The 19,667-nt window shown below is 41.5% G+C and overlaps 2 protein-coding genes across 2 annotated transcripts; both read right to left on the bottom strand.

Annotated features, from left to right (window-relative positions):
* Positions 1–6,373: 6,373 nt before the first annotated feature.
* On the bottom strand, positions 6,374–9,994 carry tas2r202 (taste receptor, type 2, member 202). Its single transcript, XM_008417533.2, has one exon. It carries the CDS (start codon positions 7,447–7,449, stop codon positions 6,472–6,474), a length of 978 nt encoding a protein of 325 aa, XP_008415755.1. The 5' UTR covers positions 7,450–9,994; the 3' UTR covers positions 6,374–6,471.
* Positions 9,995–12,652: 2,658 nt separating this feature from the next.
* On the bottom strand, positions 12,653–18,367 carry vsig8b (V-set and immunoglobulin domain containing 8b). Its single transcript, XM_008417534.2, has 8 exons — positions 18,190–18,367; positions 17,801–17,880; positions 16,016–16,176; positions 15,702–15,900; positions 13,904–14,056; positions 13,704–13,823; positions 13,374–13,512; positions 12,653–13,285 (listed from the first exon to the last, which is right to left on the bottom strand). The coding sequence occupies exons 2-8, from the start codon at positions 17,871–17,873 to the stop codon at positions 13,045–13,047; spliced, it is 1,086 nt and encodes a 361-aa protein (XP_008415756.1). The 5' UTR covers positions 17,874–17,880; positions 18,190–18,367; the 3' UTR covers positions 12,653–13,044.
* Between the last annotated feature and the right edge of the window lie 1,300 nt (positions 18,368–19,667).

Genomic DNA, 19,667 nt, shown 5'->3' with positions numbered 1-19,667 from the left:
GCATAATGCAACGTGCTTACAGCTTCATGCTAAATTGATCAAAAAAAAAAAAAAAAGCATGTTATTTGTAACAGTATCGTTCTTTTTATTCCTTTTCGTGTCTTTCCAGCTTCTTTGACAGCTCGGGTTGTGTGCCTTTGAGTTCCTTCGCCGTCTAAAGATCGGACATGTGTTTTGTTTAAACACTGTTGCAAACTTTTCTGAGAAGTTGAGAAAAAAAAAATCATTTTTATTTTACATTTAGTACAGTCACAGTATTGGCTCCACTGAAAGGGACGTTCTAATACTTCAGCAGAAGCAGCACCACCTATTGGACGACTGCATCTTCCGTTGCAGGAAACTTTTGGAGATGGTCGCTTCCTGTTCCGACATGACTGTCAAACATTTCCCACAAACACGCTCCCAGGTGAGCGGGGACTGTTATAGACGTGGCCGCATCATCCGGGTGAGTAAAGAAACGGCTGTGGCTGAATTTTACACAAATTGAACAAGCTAAAATATTTGGTATTAAAGTTCCTTATCTCCATGCGTATGTCCTTATTTTCCATCTCGCAGAGCCGTTGTATTCCCATCATTCATACAGCCACAGCAGCACAAGGATGATACTGATCACTGGAAAGAGAAAATGGACAAAAATTTCAGTCTCTAGATGTGCAAGGCTGGTTAAAAAAAAAAGAAAAAGAAAAAAAGAAAACCCCCAAGACTTGCAGCTGTAATTGCAGCAGAAAGTGGTTCTGCAGAGCATCGACTCGAGGTCCTGAATACAGATGCACACCACACCTTTAATTTGACAAATGATTAAAAAAAAATTGTTTTAAACGTGACATGACAAAATGTAGCGTTTACGTCCTTTTTTTACATCGTCTGATGTGCATTCAACTCATTTCATCAGATTCTCGACACATTGAGGTATTCAAACTGGATTAAAAAGCTCATCAAGCAGCCCAAAATTTTATTTTGTTTTTTTTAAAGGGAACAAAAGCGTCTCCAATTAAATCTGGTCTGGAACCTATATATAAAAATGTTCATTATCGGGCAGCAGTTTCCTCCAGCGGTCTCATCTTGGATGTGCGCTCTGCTGGAGGTTTTGTGGTACCTGTGTGCAGAATAAGAAAATCATCTCTGTAAAAATTCGTTCAGGTCAGGGTAATGGTTTCAACCACAGCCTTTCAGTGCTGTTTCTGCTCTGTTTCCCTTGTTTCTGTTCATGTGTGCGTGCGTGTGCGTGTGTGTGTGTGTGTGTGTGTGTGTGTGTGTGTGTGTGTGTGTGTGTTTACTCGTAAACTGTAGGCACAGCTTGGTGCTGTGTCTGTCCAAGGAACACACAGAGCTGTCTCCCTGAAGCAGCATGTTTTTTTGTTTTCTTTTCTTTTTTTCTTTTTTTTTAAATCAACACAGCTTCTTCGTGTGTTGCATGGAGAAACGCGCTGCTGTGATGCGTTTTAGGGAAAAACGAGCAGGACGCTTTACTTAGAGAGGAATGAACCACGTGAGCACGTTTGTCACGTAGGAAAGTTTGAAACATTTTAATTTTATTTTTTTCAGATCTGAAAATGTATTATTTAATCTCGAGATGAATGGAATTCATTAATGTGTAATCTCTTAGTCAGCACTTGGTATAAAATTTCCTCACTTGCACTGGCTGTAAACCCTGGAAATCAGACTTTTTTCCCCAGCAATCCTTTTGCAGGGGAAAATATATATATGTCATATATATATTTCTTTATCCTTTTCTAGATGTTTCTGGCAACGTCAAAACTGTAATGTTAAAAACCTTTTATTTGGATTCATCTCTATACAGTTGTTACTTAAACGATTTTATTCTCCTTGTTCAGACCTCGGTAAGCTTTCTAAATAACTCCGCTAATTTCTGAGTGGCTATTCCTTTATAACATGGATTACATACTTGAAATGAACTCTCCTTAGAATATTACATATCGGTAACCTTGAGCGCAAAAACAGCTTGCAGTCAGAAACATCATCTCATCTAGTTTTGTTTTGAAACCATCCCCTCCTGAAAACCTTAACAAAAAGGTAAAAAAAAAAAAAAAAGGAATTTTCTTGTATTTTTCTTTTATGTCAAGTGGAAATGCAATCCTTAATTCATATTCTCAGATGGGTGCCTGATGTCACAAAGTTGCACTTTCTAGGAGAAGTCGGGGAAGAATCTGTCCAGACTAAGAAACACTGGAGAGAGACATTGATCGAACTCTTGATTAGACCTTTAATCACGCAATGATACTCTGAATGTTCGACCTCATTTCCCTTTAAGTATTTTTAATTCCAATTTTGTTATTTCTATCCAAATCCGTCTCTTCAATGGGTAAGAGGCAGAGTACATCTTGGATAGGATGCCAGTGTAATGCAGGGGAACATAGAAACACACACACACACACACACACACACACACACACGTTGTCACTATGAAGAGTGACCGATGAAGCTAACATGCATATTCTGTGGGAGGAAGCAACAACACCCAGAGAGAATCCACACACGCATGGGAAGAACATGCAAAGTTTGTTCTTCATTAGACCAATCCTCATTTTATGATTGGAACAAAAGACATGAAAGCTAAGTTCGCCAACTTCAACCCCAACCTTTACCCACCCAGTAAAAACCAAAGTTTATGATCAACGCACCAAAACTGTTGACTTATCACGTCCACTATATGTTTAGGTAGTGTAAATGTGGTTGTATTTTTTCTGTTTTCTGCGGTTTTGTGATCTTTTAGTGTTTTCTGAAAAAGGTCGTGACCTCTCATCCTCCAGTCAGCAGAACCCCGTCCAGCAGTGGAAACGGAGCGCTTGGTACTTATGTGCTAACCGCTAACGTCCAGAAAGAAAGAGAGAGAGTGGCGACTAGCCGTTAGTGTCCTGAGAGATGATCATCAGATTCTGTTGAAGTTACCTTATTACAGTATTTTCCGTCCAACCCGACCAGAACCCTGAGGGTTGAACTGAAACGTTGGTTTTCTAGTAGCGGTGGTTTTCAAAGCGGGGGCCACCAGGGAGCGCTAGGGGGGCCGGAGGAAAGATTTTCAAAAAAATAAATAAAAAATTTAATCTTGAAAGTTGAAATAATTTGCTGAAGTCTCATCTTTCACAATTTATTTTCAAATTCATCAAGCTCATTTGCTCCTCCAGCTAACGAGGCAGAGCGAAATGGAAACGTTTCTGACACTAACGACAGAAGCATCCAGCAGGCCTGCCTTGGAGAAAACTGCATTACAAAAATGAATCATATGACAGCATTTATGCAATATAAAAGTAAAAATTATTGAATAGTGAATAAAAAAAAAAAAAAAAAAAACATGCCTAGAGTTGTTGTTTCTTTAAGTATTTTGTAGCATCGTCTCTTGGTTTCTGAAGGAGGTTCCTGGTCAGAAGCTAATGCAGTTTGGGGTACAGTCTGGTCCTGGTTCTGTAGGTCCATAAGCTGCTGTTTATGAACCAACCTGGATTGAGATCAATGAAACATACAATAGCTGCAAATTTCGCTTAATTCGCCCCTAAACACAGAAACACTTCAGCTGCAGAGAAAACTTCTGACTTTAACTTAATCAGGCTGCTAAATGCCCGGTTCGCTACAGGCAGTCAGAGTCGGTCCCATCGACAGATATAAACAATGTCTCTCTTTATATCAGATATCCTGATATAAGACAAGGTACTGCGACTGTCACCGCGAGTCGAGACGCAGCTCAAAGTCCCGGTACCACCTGGTACCACCTGGTACCACCTGCTGACTGTTTGCTCTGCTCCTTAACATTTCTAGGCGGGTTAAAGCCGCTGCTGACGGGTTCTGGGCTGGAGGTGAGCGGCTGTAAATAGAAGTTATTGCAGCTGAAGTATATAAGAGCTAAAGTTGGTGATGATCTGTAGAACTCTGGATCACACGGTAAATTATTGGAACATGAATTGCTTGGATATCCTAAAATACCTTTTTTTAACAAGCTTATATTTGTATAATATCAGCTCCTTCTTGAGTTTCCTGTTGGTCAGGGATCCAAATGAATGACTCAAGGTTGAGGAATCTCCATAAGAAAAATGTGACACATCCAACATTTAGAAGTGTCCCTTTCCGAAAATGTAAAATGGCTCAATGATTTATGCTAAAATGATCAATCTGTCATGCTCACTGGTAAAAATGAATGTGGATGAATAATTCAACCATAAATTATTTGTATGTAACTGTAATATTTAGTACATTTTTATTTTACAATGTAGATAAAAATTCATTTTATAAGTTGATCTTACAGATGCTTTTTTTATTTATTATTTAGTGAAAGATTGGATTTGTTTTACTTGTGTGAAGTGCAGCCATGTTGGTCAGCATTTTTATTCCATTTGACCCGCTCTCTCGCCTCTGTCGTGTTGGGCCCAGCTCCTTCCTGAACGCCTACATAGACTGGTTATAAAAGCAGAGGCCTCTGCACAACTCAATCCCTCTGCATCAAAGGAAAATATGCCCTTTCTTACTGTCCACTTGACTGCTGGAGGCACCCCGTCCCTCTGTGTGTAGCCGGATTAACCGCATTATTGTCTCCCGGCTTTGAACTTCACTAGGTGGTGCCAAAGCCTGTGAGCTAATGTAGCATCGCAAACAAGTCCGCCGCGCGCGCCTTTTCTTTTCTTAAGAAACTTCTGTTTACTCAAAGTTTTTTGAGTGCACTTTGACGCTCTGTTTTCTCACCACACACACACAAACACACACACCCACACACACGCACACGCACACACACACAAATTTAAAGCTACACAGTAAGGGGAGCCAATCAACATGCAGAGGAGGATGAGGACCTGCTTTTCTTCATCAACTTTTCCGTTTTCTCACTCGGAGTGTGTTCGGCCTGGAACACTTCCAGCTTACAAGCGGTCCGACTGAGGTAGAGGGGACCTGGCTGAGGAAAACACTCTGTCCTGGAAGAAGAAGGAGGAAAAAAATCAGGTTGTGTGTGCGGTCTTGTTTTATTAATATGCTCTGTGCTCTCACCGCGGCCACATGTATTTTTTAACATGTTAGATGGGCACCGACTTGCATCATGTCCAGCCAACCATGCTCGCAGATAGACTTCCCGGGGCCTGCCTATTATTTGTCCCACTGAAATATTAACACTTATCGCGCCGAGGTAGATAAGGTTGTGATTTGCGTGGCGTGGCGCTGTTACCTGTCTGCTCAAAAGAAAAAAAAAGGTCGGCGTTTGTTCCTTCCCTAACAAGCAAACTCTCTCTCTCTCTCTCTCTCTCTCTCTCTCTCTCTCTCTGTCTCTCTCTCTCTCTCGGTGACTCGGGAACCTGCGGCGCAGCAGGACATCAGTCATTACTGAAGCAGTTAGGAGAAAAGACCTTCAGCACAAAGCTGCTCTGCCTTTCATGGAGCTTGACATTTTCCACATTTTGTCACATTATACGACCGCGAACTTGAACAACACAAAGAAATGCATTTTTTTGTTTTGTAGCGTGGGATTAAAATGATGCATGTTTTTTTTCTTCTTTTTAACATACACATAGAAATCTACAAAAGTTTATTCACCCACTGTACCAGCAGGTAAACATTTGGTTAGATTTATGGAGTTCATTAACTCTGACCATCACAGTCATTTTCAACATTAGTTTTCAACCATATATATTGTTTTTTTTTTTGTTGCTTTGTTTTCATGTAGGCCAAAAAAATAATTTAAAAATGGTTTTCAAATGACTAGAGCACCTTCTTCCACACGGTTGCAGTGTCTTCTGCTTCTCTTTGGTTTTCATGATGATTGATTGTTCATGATGTGGATTTTTGACCTTTCTTAAAATTTTGGGCAGAACTGACTGATGTTCTTCTAAGGCCCTTATAGAGTTGCTGTGGAGATGGATTATCTACAAAATATATCCTACAGACAGCTTGGTTGAACTGGATTTTATTCGAGGGGATTAAAATTAAAGGGTCAGAACAGAAACGCTTTAAGACTTTTACAGTTTTCTTACCATAGCCTTCTGATTTACAGTCATGCACGACGGCAAACTCGTTGTAGCTAGAAAAAAAGATTAATCTCAAAGGTTTTCTAGAAAAAAAAACAAGAAAAATTTTAAGTTTAAAAGTATAAAATTTGCTAAGAAGAAATAAGACATTTTGAGATTAACCTACAAGTGTGACCATTTCAGAAATTGAAAAGTTAAAGCATTGCTAGAAACAACTCAAGGGTTTGAGATTAATATCATAAATGTTTTTTAGGAAAAAAAATAATGGACATTTCTGAATTTGAAAAGTCTAAAATTGTCCAGTTTTTTTTTCTAGAACATTTCTGAGATTAGTCTCAAAATTTGAATTTTTCTTACCAATTTTCAACCTTTTTTTTTATTTTTATTTTTTTAGCAAATTTCAGAGTTTACCAAATTAACTTGTGTTTTTTTGCTGTCTACAATTGTAGTTATTCACGATTTTGTAACATGACAGAAATACAAGACAGGTGGCGTAACATCTGCATGTTCAGTTTTTAACCTTTGGAGGACTGCTGGGTGGAGCTTTTTGCTCGGGCAGCTTCAGGCAGGACAAACACGGATACGCTTCCAGGCAGGTGTTGATGTCGTGTATCATCGTCTTCCACAGAGTCTTCTTGCCGTAGATGAGGAGCATGGCTGTGACAGTCGCGTAGACGGACGTGATGAAGAGCGTGATGGCCAGGGAGTTCTTGTGTTTCACCACGACCTCGTAGTTGACGTACAGGTCGACGGCAAGGAAGATCAGGAAGTTCCCCACCAGGGCCAAGGACATCTGGACCACCCGCATCTCCGAGCCGAGCTTCGGCGGGTGGGCGCCGTTGGTGCTGGCCTTCATGTGGCGCAGGTGGATGGCCAGGTGGACGGAGATCGAGATGCAGCACTTCAGCATGACCATCCCGGGCAACACGTCCGAGAGGAGCAGGAAGATCACGTCGTAGACCTGACCGACGGTGGACTCCGGCAGCAGAAGTCCGCAGTCCATCTTGCTGGTGGCCTCTTCTGTTTGGTTGTCCATGTGGAACACCACCAGGATCGGCATGCAGGTGGCCAGGCCAAGCAGCGGGATGACGAAAACCGCCAGGGTGGCGTGCTTGAGGATGGCGGCTTGGATCTGGGTGTAGCAGTGGTTGGGCGTGCTGACCAGCTTGGTGCTGTAGTAGAACGTGAGGAAGCTCGTGTCCCAGATGATGGTGAACTTGAAGCTGGTGATGAGCACCAGCAGGACGGTGTAGAACATCCTCATGATGTGGCAGTCGCTGTCCACCTCGTCCATGGTCATCCAGACGTAGCACATTAGCTGGTAGGTGACGTTGGCCGCCGCCAGAGCCATGATGATGATTTCGCTGGGACTCCTGTCCTTCTTCCCCGTCTGGTTCCACAGAGTCATCAGAAAGATGTAGACGTTAAAGAAGACGGTGGTGACGGCTGTCAAGCCCGTCAGCACCCACAGGCCCAATTTGCTCATTCCGAACGTATCGGGACTCTCGGCACCGAACGCATAGGAGCCTTAAACTGCTCAGAGTAATTCAATAACGGCGCGTCAGGCGTCTTTGTTGGGTTTAGGGGGAGGAGGGAAAACTCTGCGGCGGCTCGATTTCGCTGCGTTCAGAGAGATGACAAGGAGGCAAAAAAAAAAATAAAAAATTAGGTTCCCACACTTCAAACCAGACGATTCATCACTGGTGTGACAGAATAAAATTGGCCACAGTCACTGTCAGAGAGGGCGCCTCGGGACAAAAACCTCATCTTTGGCTTTTGAAATACAGAAAACAGACCCAAATAGGTTTAGATAAAGTCTTCCATTACGGTTTAATCAGAAATTTAGACAGTAACGTGCAAATCGAGCGTAAATAAGGCAACGAATGTTTGCAAAAAAAAATTTCTTACCTGAAATGAAGCTCCAGATGAATTATTTCCCACTTCTTTTAACTCTAAAAGTTTTTAAATTAGTAGTTTTATCTGCAAGTGAAGCATTCTCCTGTCAAAGGTGAAGCCCTTTGAGTCAGAAATGCCCTCAAGGATTTATATCAAAGCATCTAATTTGCATGCCTTCTGACCTCAGGTAAGTGGTGAGGCCCAATTTGCATGGACTCTGGCTGGGCTGGATTTTTCCTTGTTGTGGGTGTCCGGCTACCTTACTGTACGTCCATCAGCGCTGCGTGACGGCTCAGTCAGCCCGCAGACCGCCGTCTACCACATGCAAATGGTTGTTCCTGCAGCGGCGCCGCACATTTACAAACCACAGACCAGCTGCACACCTGTTTACCTGATAAGGGAAGCGAATAATCACAAAATTACCTTTGGGAGGCGTCCTTGTGCAGGCGCCTTATCACTGTACGCCGTGCGGTGGAGGAGGTGAGGTTTGTGGACAGACTCTCAACAAGTCTGAGCTCTTTAAATGGAAGGTAATTTTATCTCTTTGGATGATTTTTATTTATTTATTTATTATTATTATTTTTTTTTAACTTGCAATGATGTCCAAGGATGTACGAAAACAGCTTCTGTATCAAACAGGGATGAGAAATTGTTCATTTTCAAATTAAAGACGGGTGCTGTTTCACCGGGGACGTCCTGCAGCGCTCGCTTGTTTGCATCCCATAGATAAAGGCGTAGTTTCTAGTGACATCACATTGTCATTGTGCAAATTCGTTAATTATTTATACCTTTGGTAGATTTATATTTTTGTGTTGGTGTCTTTCAGCATGTGTGAAGCTTTTTGCATGTTTCCACCAGAGTTTGGATTATTTTGTCTCTGGTGATGAGTTCCAGATTTCTGAGGCTGCCATCACACTGATCTGTACCTCCCTCCATAGATTCTCTGTCAGATTAAAGTTGGGGTTCTGGCCAGGTCCGCTGACGCTACTTTCAGTCAGCAGAAAAATGTTAGTGAAATTAAGATTACTTTAAACTCAAATCTGCCAAAGTACGAACAACTTTGGGCCAAGATGAAGATGGTCAGTTTCTATCAAGTGACTCCTAGAATACTGAAAATCCCCTTATTCTTGAATAAACGACTGCGGTAAGACGTATGTTTTTTTTGTTTTTTTTAGCATTTTTAAAAAAACTTTCAATATAATGATATTTCCGCAAAATTTACTTAAAGAATCTTGTATGTTTTGTAGCAGTGGTAACAGATTTATAAATGGTTTGTAATTGTTACCTGCAGTAGGCGCCGCTGTTTCTCTTTATTCTAACTTTGAATACACTGAGATTGTTCTGACAGTTAATGACTAGTTTGAAAATAAAAAATGGATTTGTGCCATGTTGAAATATCTTCAATTAAAAATGCAACCGTAGCTCCTGCCAACAGTATTTTACAAACCTTTACATCACAGCTTTATTAAAATTCGTTCTGTAGGTCATTTTATTTTAGTTCAAATTTCATATGGACACTCATTTTTATTGATTATGGTTCATGAATGTCCAGAGAGTAGGAGCCGGCCTGCTGAGCTGAGAACTTCTCTTAACTCCAGCTTGTTTTTTTTTTTTCAGTGGGCTCACATTTCTTCCCAGGTTTTTTTTTTTGTGCAGGTTGGAAAGCTGAAGGGCCTCACTTCTAAAACCCTGAAGATATATTTCCTAAATATTAGAAGCTCATCAAAGAGCCTGTTTGATTATTATCTTAGTTGAAGTCTTGGCAGGTCGTCAGTTGACAATGAAGTATGGGATGCCAGAGCTACCAAGTTTATGGGTATCATGTTGGGTGATTGCCCCAGTGCCAAATAGTTTTAGAGGGAGAGGTCCTCTGAGGACTTTAGTGAAGTTTCCAATTACAAAATAAAAAAAAACCTTCATCTAAATGAGCTCCACTGTGAACCTGTGTGTTTGTTGTCTTCATTTATTTTTAATTTCACTTTGCTATACTTCTAAAAGTGTTATCATGTAGAGATAATGACTCTTGTTGAGAGTGCCGTCTATCAAGGTTGGCACAAATCAGCATAACTATATTTTTCATTTGAAAATTGTTCTCATGCAGAAATAGTTTCCAAGACTAGAAAACTGAAGTGCTGTAAAAAAAAAAAAAAAAAAAAACTTTTCTGATTTTAAGTAAACAGGATAAAAAAAACAACCTTTTTCTAACTTTTATAAATTGTAATTGTTTTGTCATTTTTATGTATTTTCTGGTTTTATAAGTTAATCACTTTTGTTTTTGTAAAATCATCTTTTTTGCTTTTTAATTTGCCTTTTTTCTCCTTTGCATCACAGCATGATGATCATCTGTGCTTCTAACCTCTCCATATATTTTTGCCATATATGGGATTTCATTAGGTGTCTTCCTTCCTCCCATAATCCAAAAGCATGTATGACAGGCTCACTGATAACTCTTAAGTTAGCCTTAAGAGTGAGGAGTGAGTGTCATGTTGAATCAGTGATGTGTGCAACCAGACGGGATGCATTAAAAGTATCGAAGTATGCATCAGTAAACGACGCAGCCATATTTGTCATCAGTTCTTGTTTCTTCGTATTAGCACACAAAAAGTAATTATCTCCTATTAAAACATTTTATTTCAGCCAATGGTGGAAAATATCTTTTTACGCCGCAAGTGTCAATTTGCCTTTAAGAGAAGCACAAAAGTTGACAAAGTCAAACACAGCAGAGGTGCAGCTAAGGTTGAACGAGTACAAATAAAACCTGCAATATTAGCACATGATGGCTTGTGCCCTTGAGAGGAGCAGGAAAAGAGGTGTTTTTTTTTTTTTTTTTGCTGACGTCCCACCAGCTTCCAGCTCCATTCTAGGTGCTGTTATTAATTCAACAGACTTTCTGAAGATGGGATCGCAGGGTGTTTTAGAAGAGGTTGGACCGCGGGCAGAGTGCTGACTCTGCCTGCTGAGATGTCAGCTGCAGGTTAGGGCTGCAACTGTTTGCAGTCAACTAATAACCAGTTTAGTGGCTGTTTTAGGGGGGGATGCTGGAGGAAAAGCACAACACAAGAAAGCAATTTTGCAGCTCTTTCTTTTGCTTAAAAAAAAATTCAGAGGGAAACACAGGGAGGAGGATTCTGGGCACCACAGTCACCTCTTCATCCTTACGCTCTGACTCACGAGTAGCTCAAAGTTCAATTTCACATTGATCCACAAACACACTTGAGAGCTGTCTGTTTTCTCACTTTGAGTTTGAAAGCATTTTTTTTTTGTCTTTTACCCTTGCTGAATCTCAGAGGTCAGGATTTTAAACTTATTTTTGGTTTCTCTGGTTCTTCCAAAGAATGATAGTAATTGTGACCGATTTACACTTTGGTTTAAGATTTTATGGCACTAGTGACCTGCAGCAGAAGAAATCAGGCAGGAAATGGACATTGAGAGAAGAAGACATGACATGTCGCAAAAGGTCCAAAGGTCAAGAATTGGATCCCGGACAACTATGGACTAATGGCCTCTGTATTTACAAAGTCTTGACTCTTCTGCACAGTCTTATGTTACAAGCAGTTTTCATTCATAAACATTTATGAATTTAGTGTGCATCAATGAGCTGCAGCACTCATTTCATTATTTGACAAACGGTCACGTGATTGCAGGAAGTTCGTATTCTCACACACCTCGCATTAGCCTGGGGACATATCCTGCTGCCATGTTTTTGTCACTGGCAGACGAAAACATGGTGGTATAGTCCATGGCATGGAGATAATGCTGGCGCTGAGCATGAAAGATGCCAGTAGGCAATCTTGGTATAAATGTACATAATTTGTCACCCCGTCCGATGAAAGCATTCCTCATGAGTATTCACATCAGCTGCAGATACTAAAAACCGATTAGTGGACGCGGACTGGTTGAAGCAAGACATACAACATATCCACAAACCTGTGACGAAGCACACAACGCTTTGCACAGACCTCTATCGAAATTGTTCGACACGAGCCTGGTGTCAGGAAGCGGAGGACGACGCCTCCCAACAGGATGACAATTTTCATCATGCAACTAAGCCAACGAGAGCCGATTTCGACACTTCTGATGAAATATCCAAAAGACTTAAGAGATTCCTGAAAAATCGCAAAAAACATCAATATAGAGACTTGACACAGTGAGGTCAGGCGTCTGTTCTCTTGGATCAGGGGTGCCCAAAGTCGGTCCTCGAGGGCCGGCATCCTGCCTGTTTTAGTTCTCTCCCTGGTTTAACGCACCTGGATCAAATGATGGCTCGTTAGAGGGCCTAAGAGGAACATCGACAAGCTGAAAAGGTTGTTACTAGCACCAGGGAGAGAACTAAGACGTGCAGGATGCCGGCCCTTGAGGACCGAGTGGGCACTCCCGTCTTAAGATGTTTCAAATCCAGACTCATCCACTGTTTTGCAGAAGAAAAGACATGATTAGTCTGTCCATACATCTCCACTGCTCTCCAGAGTCTAGCATCACTCTTACGATTTGTATCGCACATGGTGGTCGAATGTTTTCCTTCATACATGTTCAGTAAATATTTCTATGCACTTCCAGAGCTGATCTGAAGGATAAAAGAAGTTTGGAGGGCTGCAGCAACTTCTTTTACTGACCGAACTCTGTTATTTTAGGTTGACCACCACTTTGCCATTCCAAAAATCGCTTCCATCGGTGAAAGTGGAAAATGTAGAATTGTAACAATGTAGATTTTCTTCAGCAGCTGACATCAAGATTATACATCTGTAGCCTCCAGTCTGAACCTCCCACTGAAAAATGTAAGCATCTCAACTTGCTAGGTTTTGGTTTCTCTGGTTTATAGTCATCTGAGACAATGTGAGCTCCAACCAATGTGCAAAGATAATTTTTTTTTTTTTATATATGTACAGATTTAAAAAAGTATTACATACAGTACTTTTGTGTGAAAGAGGTAAAAACACCTTAATGAATTATTCAAATGCTTGTTACATATATTTTACATAAAGTTTCAGCTAAAATGTGTGCAGTAGCGACTTAAACAACAAGAACCTGTCCTTCATATGAACGCAGAGAAGAGTCACAGTGTGGCACTCCCACTGGGATTGCACTTTGAGTAACTAGCATATTACACATGGCATCTTTCCTTTACCTGGCTTTTCATATTTTACATTTTGTACAGTTTTGGCCTTGCTAAAAAACACGCTTGCAGCTAAACCGCATATCCGTATCGCTCATCATATTTCAGAGAAGTTGCTTTGTCCCCTGCTATGCTTGGCGAGTTGCTGCTGCCGGTGTACATGGGACCCGATTCGTGGATACTGGGCATATGACCCCTTACAGAACTGTACTGCACCCCCTGGTGAGTACGGTATCCCGCCATCGATTGGAAACTGGAGTGCCTGCTTGACTGCCTGCTGGCGGGTCTGCTCTCTGGAGCAGGGGCATCCTCCCTGTGAGAACAAGGGAACAAAAAGGCGCATCTCCATTAGATTCCGCTCCGATCTGGGCCCAAAACTCTCACCGGCTGTAATGTAATACCTAATTTCATTTGCAGCCTCCTTCTGGTAGCGCTTCTTCTGACAGCAGACGATCAGGAGCCAGATGAGAATCAGGAGGAGGATCAACAGCAGCAGACCACCTATCACCCCACCAACTATTTTACCCACTTTATCGGTAGCTGGAAGAGAGGACACAGAGCAGAGACATCAAACGTCTGTGAAGCCTCTCTCACAAGAGGGTTACATGGAATTTAAAAAAAAAATTATTTCACATGAGTACTCTGACAAAAAACAGCATCAAAATTAAAAAGTAGCTTCGGGATATTCACATGTTCCGAGTAAAATTTGCACAATGATTTCATTGACGTACGGTTGTATGCATGCAGGTTGTATTTGCACTGTGCTTGTCCGACTGAATTTTTCGCCTCGCACACATACGTCCCGGTGTAGCTGTCCGTGTGGTTCTTTATCACAAGCTCTCCACCTACGTCTAAATGAAAGGCAAGATGTTTTAGGACACACCTAAACCGAGAAACAACAACGTCTGCCGTTACCTGTAGGTCTGCATACCTTGCGTCGCAGCGGCCGGCATCGCACCACCGGTCTCTCGTGTCCACACGTAAGTGAGAGGAATGGATCCCTTGGAGGATTTACAGCGGAGGGTCACCGTGGCTCCTTTTTCCTCACCACCTTCAACCCAACACTTTGGCACGGAGGGCGGCACTAATGATGAGACAAAACAAATTCAGCACACGCAAGGTCTTCCAGAAGTATCACTAGACACAGAACTTCTTTAACACATTTCCACAGGTCAGAGCCACTGACCGCCAAGCATTTCATTGGGGTTTTATGTGACTGGACAACAGAAAGTATTGTTTAAGTGTGTTGCTGCCCTGAGTCTATACTTTCCTGATTAACCTGTTGCAGCATTTAAAGCTCCAGATCTTTTGGAGTACGTCTCCGCCATACCATTGCGTAGACTATGATGCTAGAAGCACGCAGGGAGTGTCACATTTGCTCTTTCTGTAGAGTTTTGTTCATTATTGTTTAGGTCGTTTTGGATGCTGTGCCACTGGAATGATTTTTGCTCTTCTGTTTTTTCGCAACAAGGTGTTATTTTTACAACTGGGAGCAGCTTATTAGCATATCAAAAGCTCAAGTAATACCTGAGCTACGGGCGAATACGTCGCAGGAGTTGAACAAAACAGAGGTTTAAAGGGGAGTGGCAAAAGCAAATGAGGTGGATGAGCAGCGCTACGGTGGAATATCATCTCTGCTGCCAGAAACTGAGCTTCATCGGGTTTTTTTAAACTTATTTTTTTAAGGATACCGACAGGTCTTGGAAATCCATCCTGCGCACGACGACTCTGTGAAGACGCTTGAACCATATGAATTACGACATTTAATTTTCTTTCAGGATGAATAAAGTATTTCTGAGTCTTAAACGAGACTGAACATTTTGTCAATTCTTCTTTGTAAAATAACTCAAAGCCCGGCAGACTGGACGGAGTCTGCCGGGCATCTTAAACAGGGTTTATGTCTGACTGAACAGACTTTGATCTAAATCATTTCATTGTAGCTCAGGCTGTTTCGGGTCGTAGTCCTCACAGAGTAGATAGTCTGTATTTAGCTCAATCCATATTCTGTATTAACCACTGTTCCAGTCATTGAATAATAAGTATAGCCACACTGCACATCACCATCACTGTGTTTCACATTTGGGATGGTAACCACGGTAATGTCCAGAGGTTTTCTGCCTCACAAAGGATTTTTGCAACACTTTTTAACTTGATTAGTGACTCTTGCCCAGTCCAGGTTTGCAGTTGTTGGGATGCTTTATAACTCAACTCTGCTTTAAATGTCTCTTAAGAGTTTCTTCCAGACCCGTCTGATGAGTTCCTTTGTCTTCATAAAGTTGTACGTTTACCAATGTTGTTTAAAAGAACCTCTCAGGTCTTCAATTGCTTGATTTGAGAGCAACTGGTTCCACTGGATTTTCCTTTAGGGTTGTCAGGGTTAAGGTGGCTGAATGCATTACATTTTTCCAATTTGTACGGCAAATGTTGGAAAAACTCAAACTTGAAGCCACCTTCACTTCGCAATTTTGTGTTTGTTTAATCGCATAAAATCCCCAGACATACTGAAGTTTGTAGTTGTGATGCAAGAACATGTTGACTGTAATTCCCTGAATCCATTGGGGATGTGTTGAGAAGTGTGAGGCCCACACCTACAGCTAATTTAAAAAAAAAAACTGTGACGTAAGAGCTTGGACATTCCAGGTGAATGACGGCGACAAATGGAGAGATAATAAACAGGTCAAACCGGCTAAAAAATAAAAAATAAAAAAAAAACATTAGTTCCTCCTTACCCAGCACAACCAGAGTGACTTTTCTCATGTCCACACCCGGAGCCTTTTTCACTTTACACTGGTAAGTGCCCGTGTCAGAGGCCCTCAGAGCTGAGATGGTGATGGACGCGTCTCCCTGGTTCGGTTCCGTCGAAAATTTCAACCTGTCTTTAAACTCCGTGTAGTAGTTGTGCGTCTGGCCGGCTGCGTAAGACAAGAGCTGAGATACAAAGTTTTACTGTTAGCAGGTTGTTTTTAAAGTTCTCAGATAAATCCTTTAACGTCCAAACTGAGGTTTTTTTTCACCCCCCTCCTCCTCCCCATCTGTAGCTCACCAGCTTGTCCTTCTGCGTCATGTCCGGGCTGACGTTGGACCACTCTATGTCCAGCTCCCCTTTGTCCTCTGCAGCCGGTGTGTAGGTGCAGCCCAGGTTGACCGATTCCTTTTCCGCTTTCTGAATAGTCTGTGACCCTGACGATGTTATCACCATCGCCTCTGTGACGGAAAGGAGGTCCAAAATATCTCTTTATCAACTCATCAAATCCACTTTTATTTCCTCCCCCTCCCTCCAAAATTTGAATTCCATCAAAACCACATACACATAAGAGGGGTAAAAGATACAAATTAAAAAAAAAGAATAAAACTAATTTCACTCAGAAGTGCATTAACAAGTATTTCAGCTTAATGATATTCAAGCTCTGGGCCAGCGCTCCCGAGCATGCTCCGGGTGGGAAAGGAGTACCGATGTGAGACTAATTGGCCTCTTAAGTCAATGGAAGATTGAGGGTTTAGAGCTGGAATACAAAATAAAATAAAAATAATAAAATAAAATAAAAAAATAGAAAAAAATAGTTGAAGTTAAATATATTCTCTGAAATGAGCTACATCCTAATATAATTCTGGAGGCTCATTAACCGGAAGAAATACACACAATGGTAAACGACGATGATAAACTCAGTGGGGAAAAAAAAAAAAAAAAAAAAAGCAGAACTAAAATTGAAAACACACTTGACAGGTTGCAGTTTCACCGTCTGATCAGACACGCCCCGGTGACTCACCGTTTACAGCAACGACTTGATTATCACGCCGCGTAAAAAAATTATAATAATAAAATACCTACAAGTTGTGATGGTGCAGAAATAAGTGGCGACACACCCAGCTGCGAGAAAATACATCTCTCACAATTTAGATCTTCAACCTTCACTAAATGATTAAAATTGAGTTTAAGTCATTCGCTCCTGTGTTGACGCTCCGTCTTTAACCCAGCATTAAAAAAAACAACCAAAAAATAAAACCACCACTTCAGACTGCAGGAAAACAGACCAAAAAAAAGCGTGTCGCAGGTATTTACGAAGGCATGGAAATGTCAGACGTGATGAGAGGAGGCAGGAAAGCAGCCCAAACTAGTCAATCAGATGTTTACACAGTGAAACAGCCCCCCTGGGCACAACAATGTGGTCCCCCCCCCCCCCTCTATTTTAGGATTCTTGCCAGTGAGCCCAGTCACTAAGCTTGATACAAAGAGCTGAACATATTTAAATCCTTCTCACTCTCTCCCCTCACTGACGTGGATAACACGCTTCTTCACTGCTCCACACAGGGAGCATCACAACTTAATCAATCCAGCCTTCTTCTCTAGCACAATCAAGCAGCTTGAAAATGTTGAGGTGCGGATGCTTTCGTTCTAGTCTTCGTTTCAACCCGCATACCTGCTTGCATGCGGCTCACTCACTGCATTTTACTTCTGTCATTGTGAGGGTTGTAAATTGAAATAGAAAGCTTGGAAGGAGCCCAAGAACTAATATTTTTTCTCTCAGGGATAGAAGAAAGAAAAACCCCCGTCTCTCAGGGTTATACGCTGCTCATGCACACATTGCTCTGATCCTTAGCAACAGGAAGAAAAAAAAAAAAAGAGAGGGAAGAATGTTACTCAAGGTGCTCATCAGACACCTGCATTTATGTATGTGGGTTTTGTTTCGTTTCTGAGTGTCTGGAATGCAATCCACCAGTCAGATCAAGACTGAAACAAATATCATCATCAGCAGCAGCAGGTGGGGCTGGGGGGGGGCTCATCTGAAAAACACAAAGCAGTCTATGTAGATGTGGAAATGAGGCTCACCTGTTCTCGGCTGCATTGCTGTGAGAAGCAGCAGCAGCACAGCCACCTTCGGCCACATCCACACAGGATCCATCGCAACCCTGAGAGCAAACATGACGTTATGAGCAGAGGAAGAAGAAGATAAATAAATATTCTGAAAGTCGCTTCAGTCACAGCTTGTTATCCCTGAACGCTTTGTCCTTCAACGTGAAGCTGAACAAGAAACAAATAAAAGAAAAAACAAAACAAAAACAAGATGCAGTTTTCCTTAGCTTTTCAATGCACACAGTAAGGTCTGGAATAAATCAATGATTTACCAAAAGCCTGACAAACAGGGTCCTGTCTGGACGAGAATATCAAGATCTGTTGATCAATGAGAAGAAAGAAAAACACTGGAAGCTCTGATGTACCTTAAAGAGACGTGGGAAGGAAAGAGTCCAATTTAAATGAATCCTCCGAGGCCCGTCACTGCGTCCCTGCCGGGGAAAGAAGGAAGAAGGCTTGCTTGTTTTGCTCTCAGGTGAAACTCAGCAGCTGTAAACTATGGCCACACCTTCACTGATCACAGTTCATGCGCCTGGCCCCTCCCAGAGCTACAGAACAAGACTGACTTCCTTCAACCTGCTTTTATGGGTTTAAAGTTCCATTTACTGGAACTCAGCGCCTCCATGTTGTGATTCAAAAGGGGAAATTAGGAGAAATAATCACAAATAGCAGCACTTTCTTCTTTCAATTTTTTATTAAAAACTTAAAAACGATATGATAAAACTTTTTTTTTGTATTATTAAGTCATGGAATTTAAATACCTGCTAATTTTAGAAGTAGTTTTCAAGACTTTATTGCATGTTATATGGTTTGTTGTTCTGCTTTTTTAAAATAAAATAACAAACAGAAAAGAAAAATCAAGCAGATATTTATCTATATTGGTCAGGCTATCTGCTCCGGTAAAGCCTGCCTTCAGCTGCTTGACAGACATGCCAGTTTGTAGCAGTTCTTAATATGGGAGATATGGCTCTCCACACAGGGTGCCTCAACCTTAGGAGGCGGCATGAGCTCTATGAGAGCGAAGTAAATAAATAAAACAAACAAATAGTGAAGAAATATAGCTTACTGGCAGCAATAAATAGACGTGAAGTGCTAGTGATGCGTTCTACGCCAGAGAAAACTCAAGAAGTACAGCTCAAAGACTTACACCGTGGGAAATGCATGACAGGAATGTTTTTGTTTTTCTCCTGGTTTTAAAAAACCACAACTATTTCAGACATTGGACTACCTAAGAGGGCCGTGCTTATCTGACTGATACTGCTCAATATGCACTGAGGTGTGTGTGTGCGTGTGTGTGTGAAGCGGCTGATGACAGAGATTAAATATTGTTCGCTCTTGAGTAGCTCAGTAACTATGTTGCCGTTCATGTTTTTTTTTTTCTTCGCCATTCGTCCACCGTGATTTGTTATTGGGAAGCTGTGCATATCTCAACTTCCTCCGTGCAGGCTCACCTCTCGCTGATAGGGTTCTGAATGCTGTAAATTTGGTTTGGCAGAAGTGCACTAGTCTAAAATAATGACTGTCTCGCTTTATGGTTTTTTTTTAAAGCAGCATAACAGAAGTAACTAAGTCTGACAGGCCCCAAAAGTTGTTTTCCCCTAATTCTCCCTCTTTTTTTTTTCTTCTTTTTTTTTGACAGACCCACAAAAACACATTCACGGTTGTTGTTCCTCGCTGACTGACAGACGGCAGACAATGGCAGCCGTGAGGAATTGACGGCTGCAAATTCGGGGATGTAAACCGCAGCGTGACAGCTGCTGCTGCTGCTGTTTGTGCTTGGAGTACAAGTTGTTGTTGTCTTTTTTTTGTTTTTTTTTTTAGATTTCTTGTTAAATGATTGAGA

Source organism: Poecilia reticulata, linkage group LG9, assembly GCF_000633615.1.
Source record: "Poecilia reticulata strain Guanapo linkage group LG9, Guppy_female_1.0+MT, whole genome shotgun sequence".
Lineage (NCBI taxonomy): Eukaryota > Metazoa > Chordata > Actinopteri > Cyprinodontiformes > Poeciliidae > Poecilia > Poecilia reticulata.
This window is presented reverse-complemented; position numbering and strand designations above follow the sequence as displayed.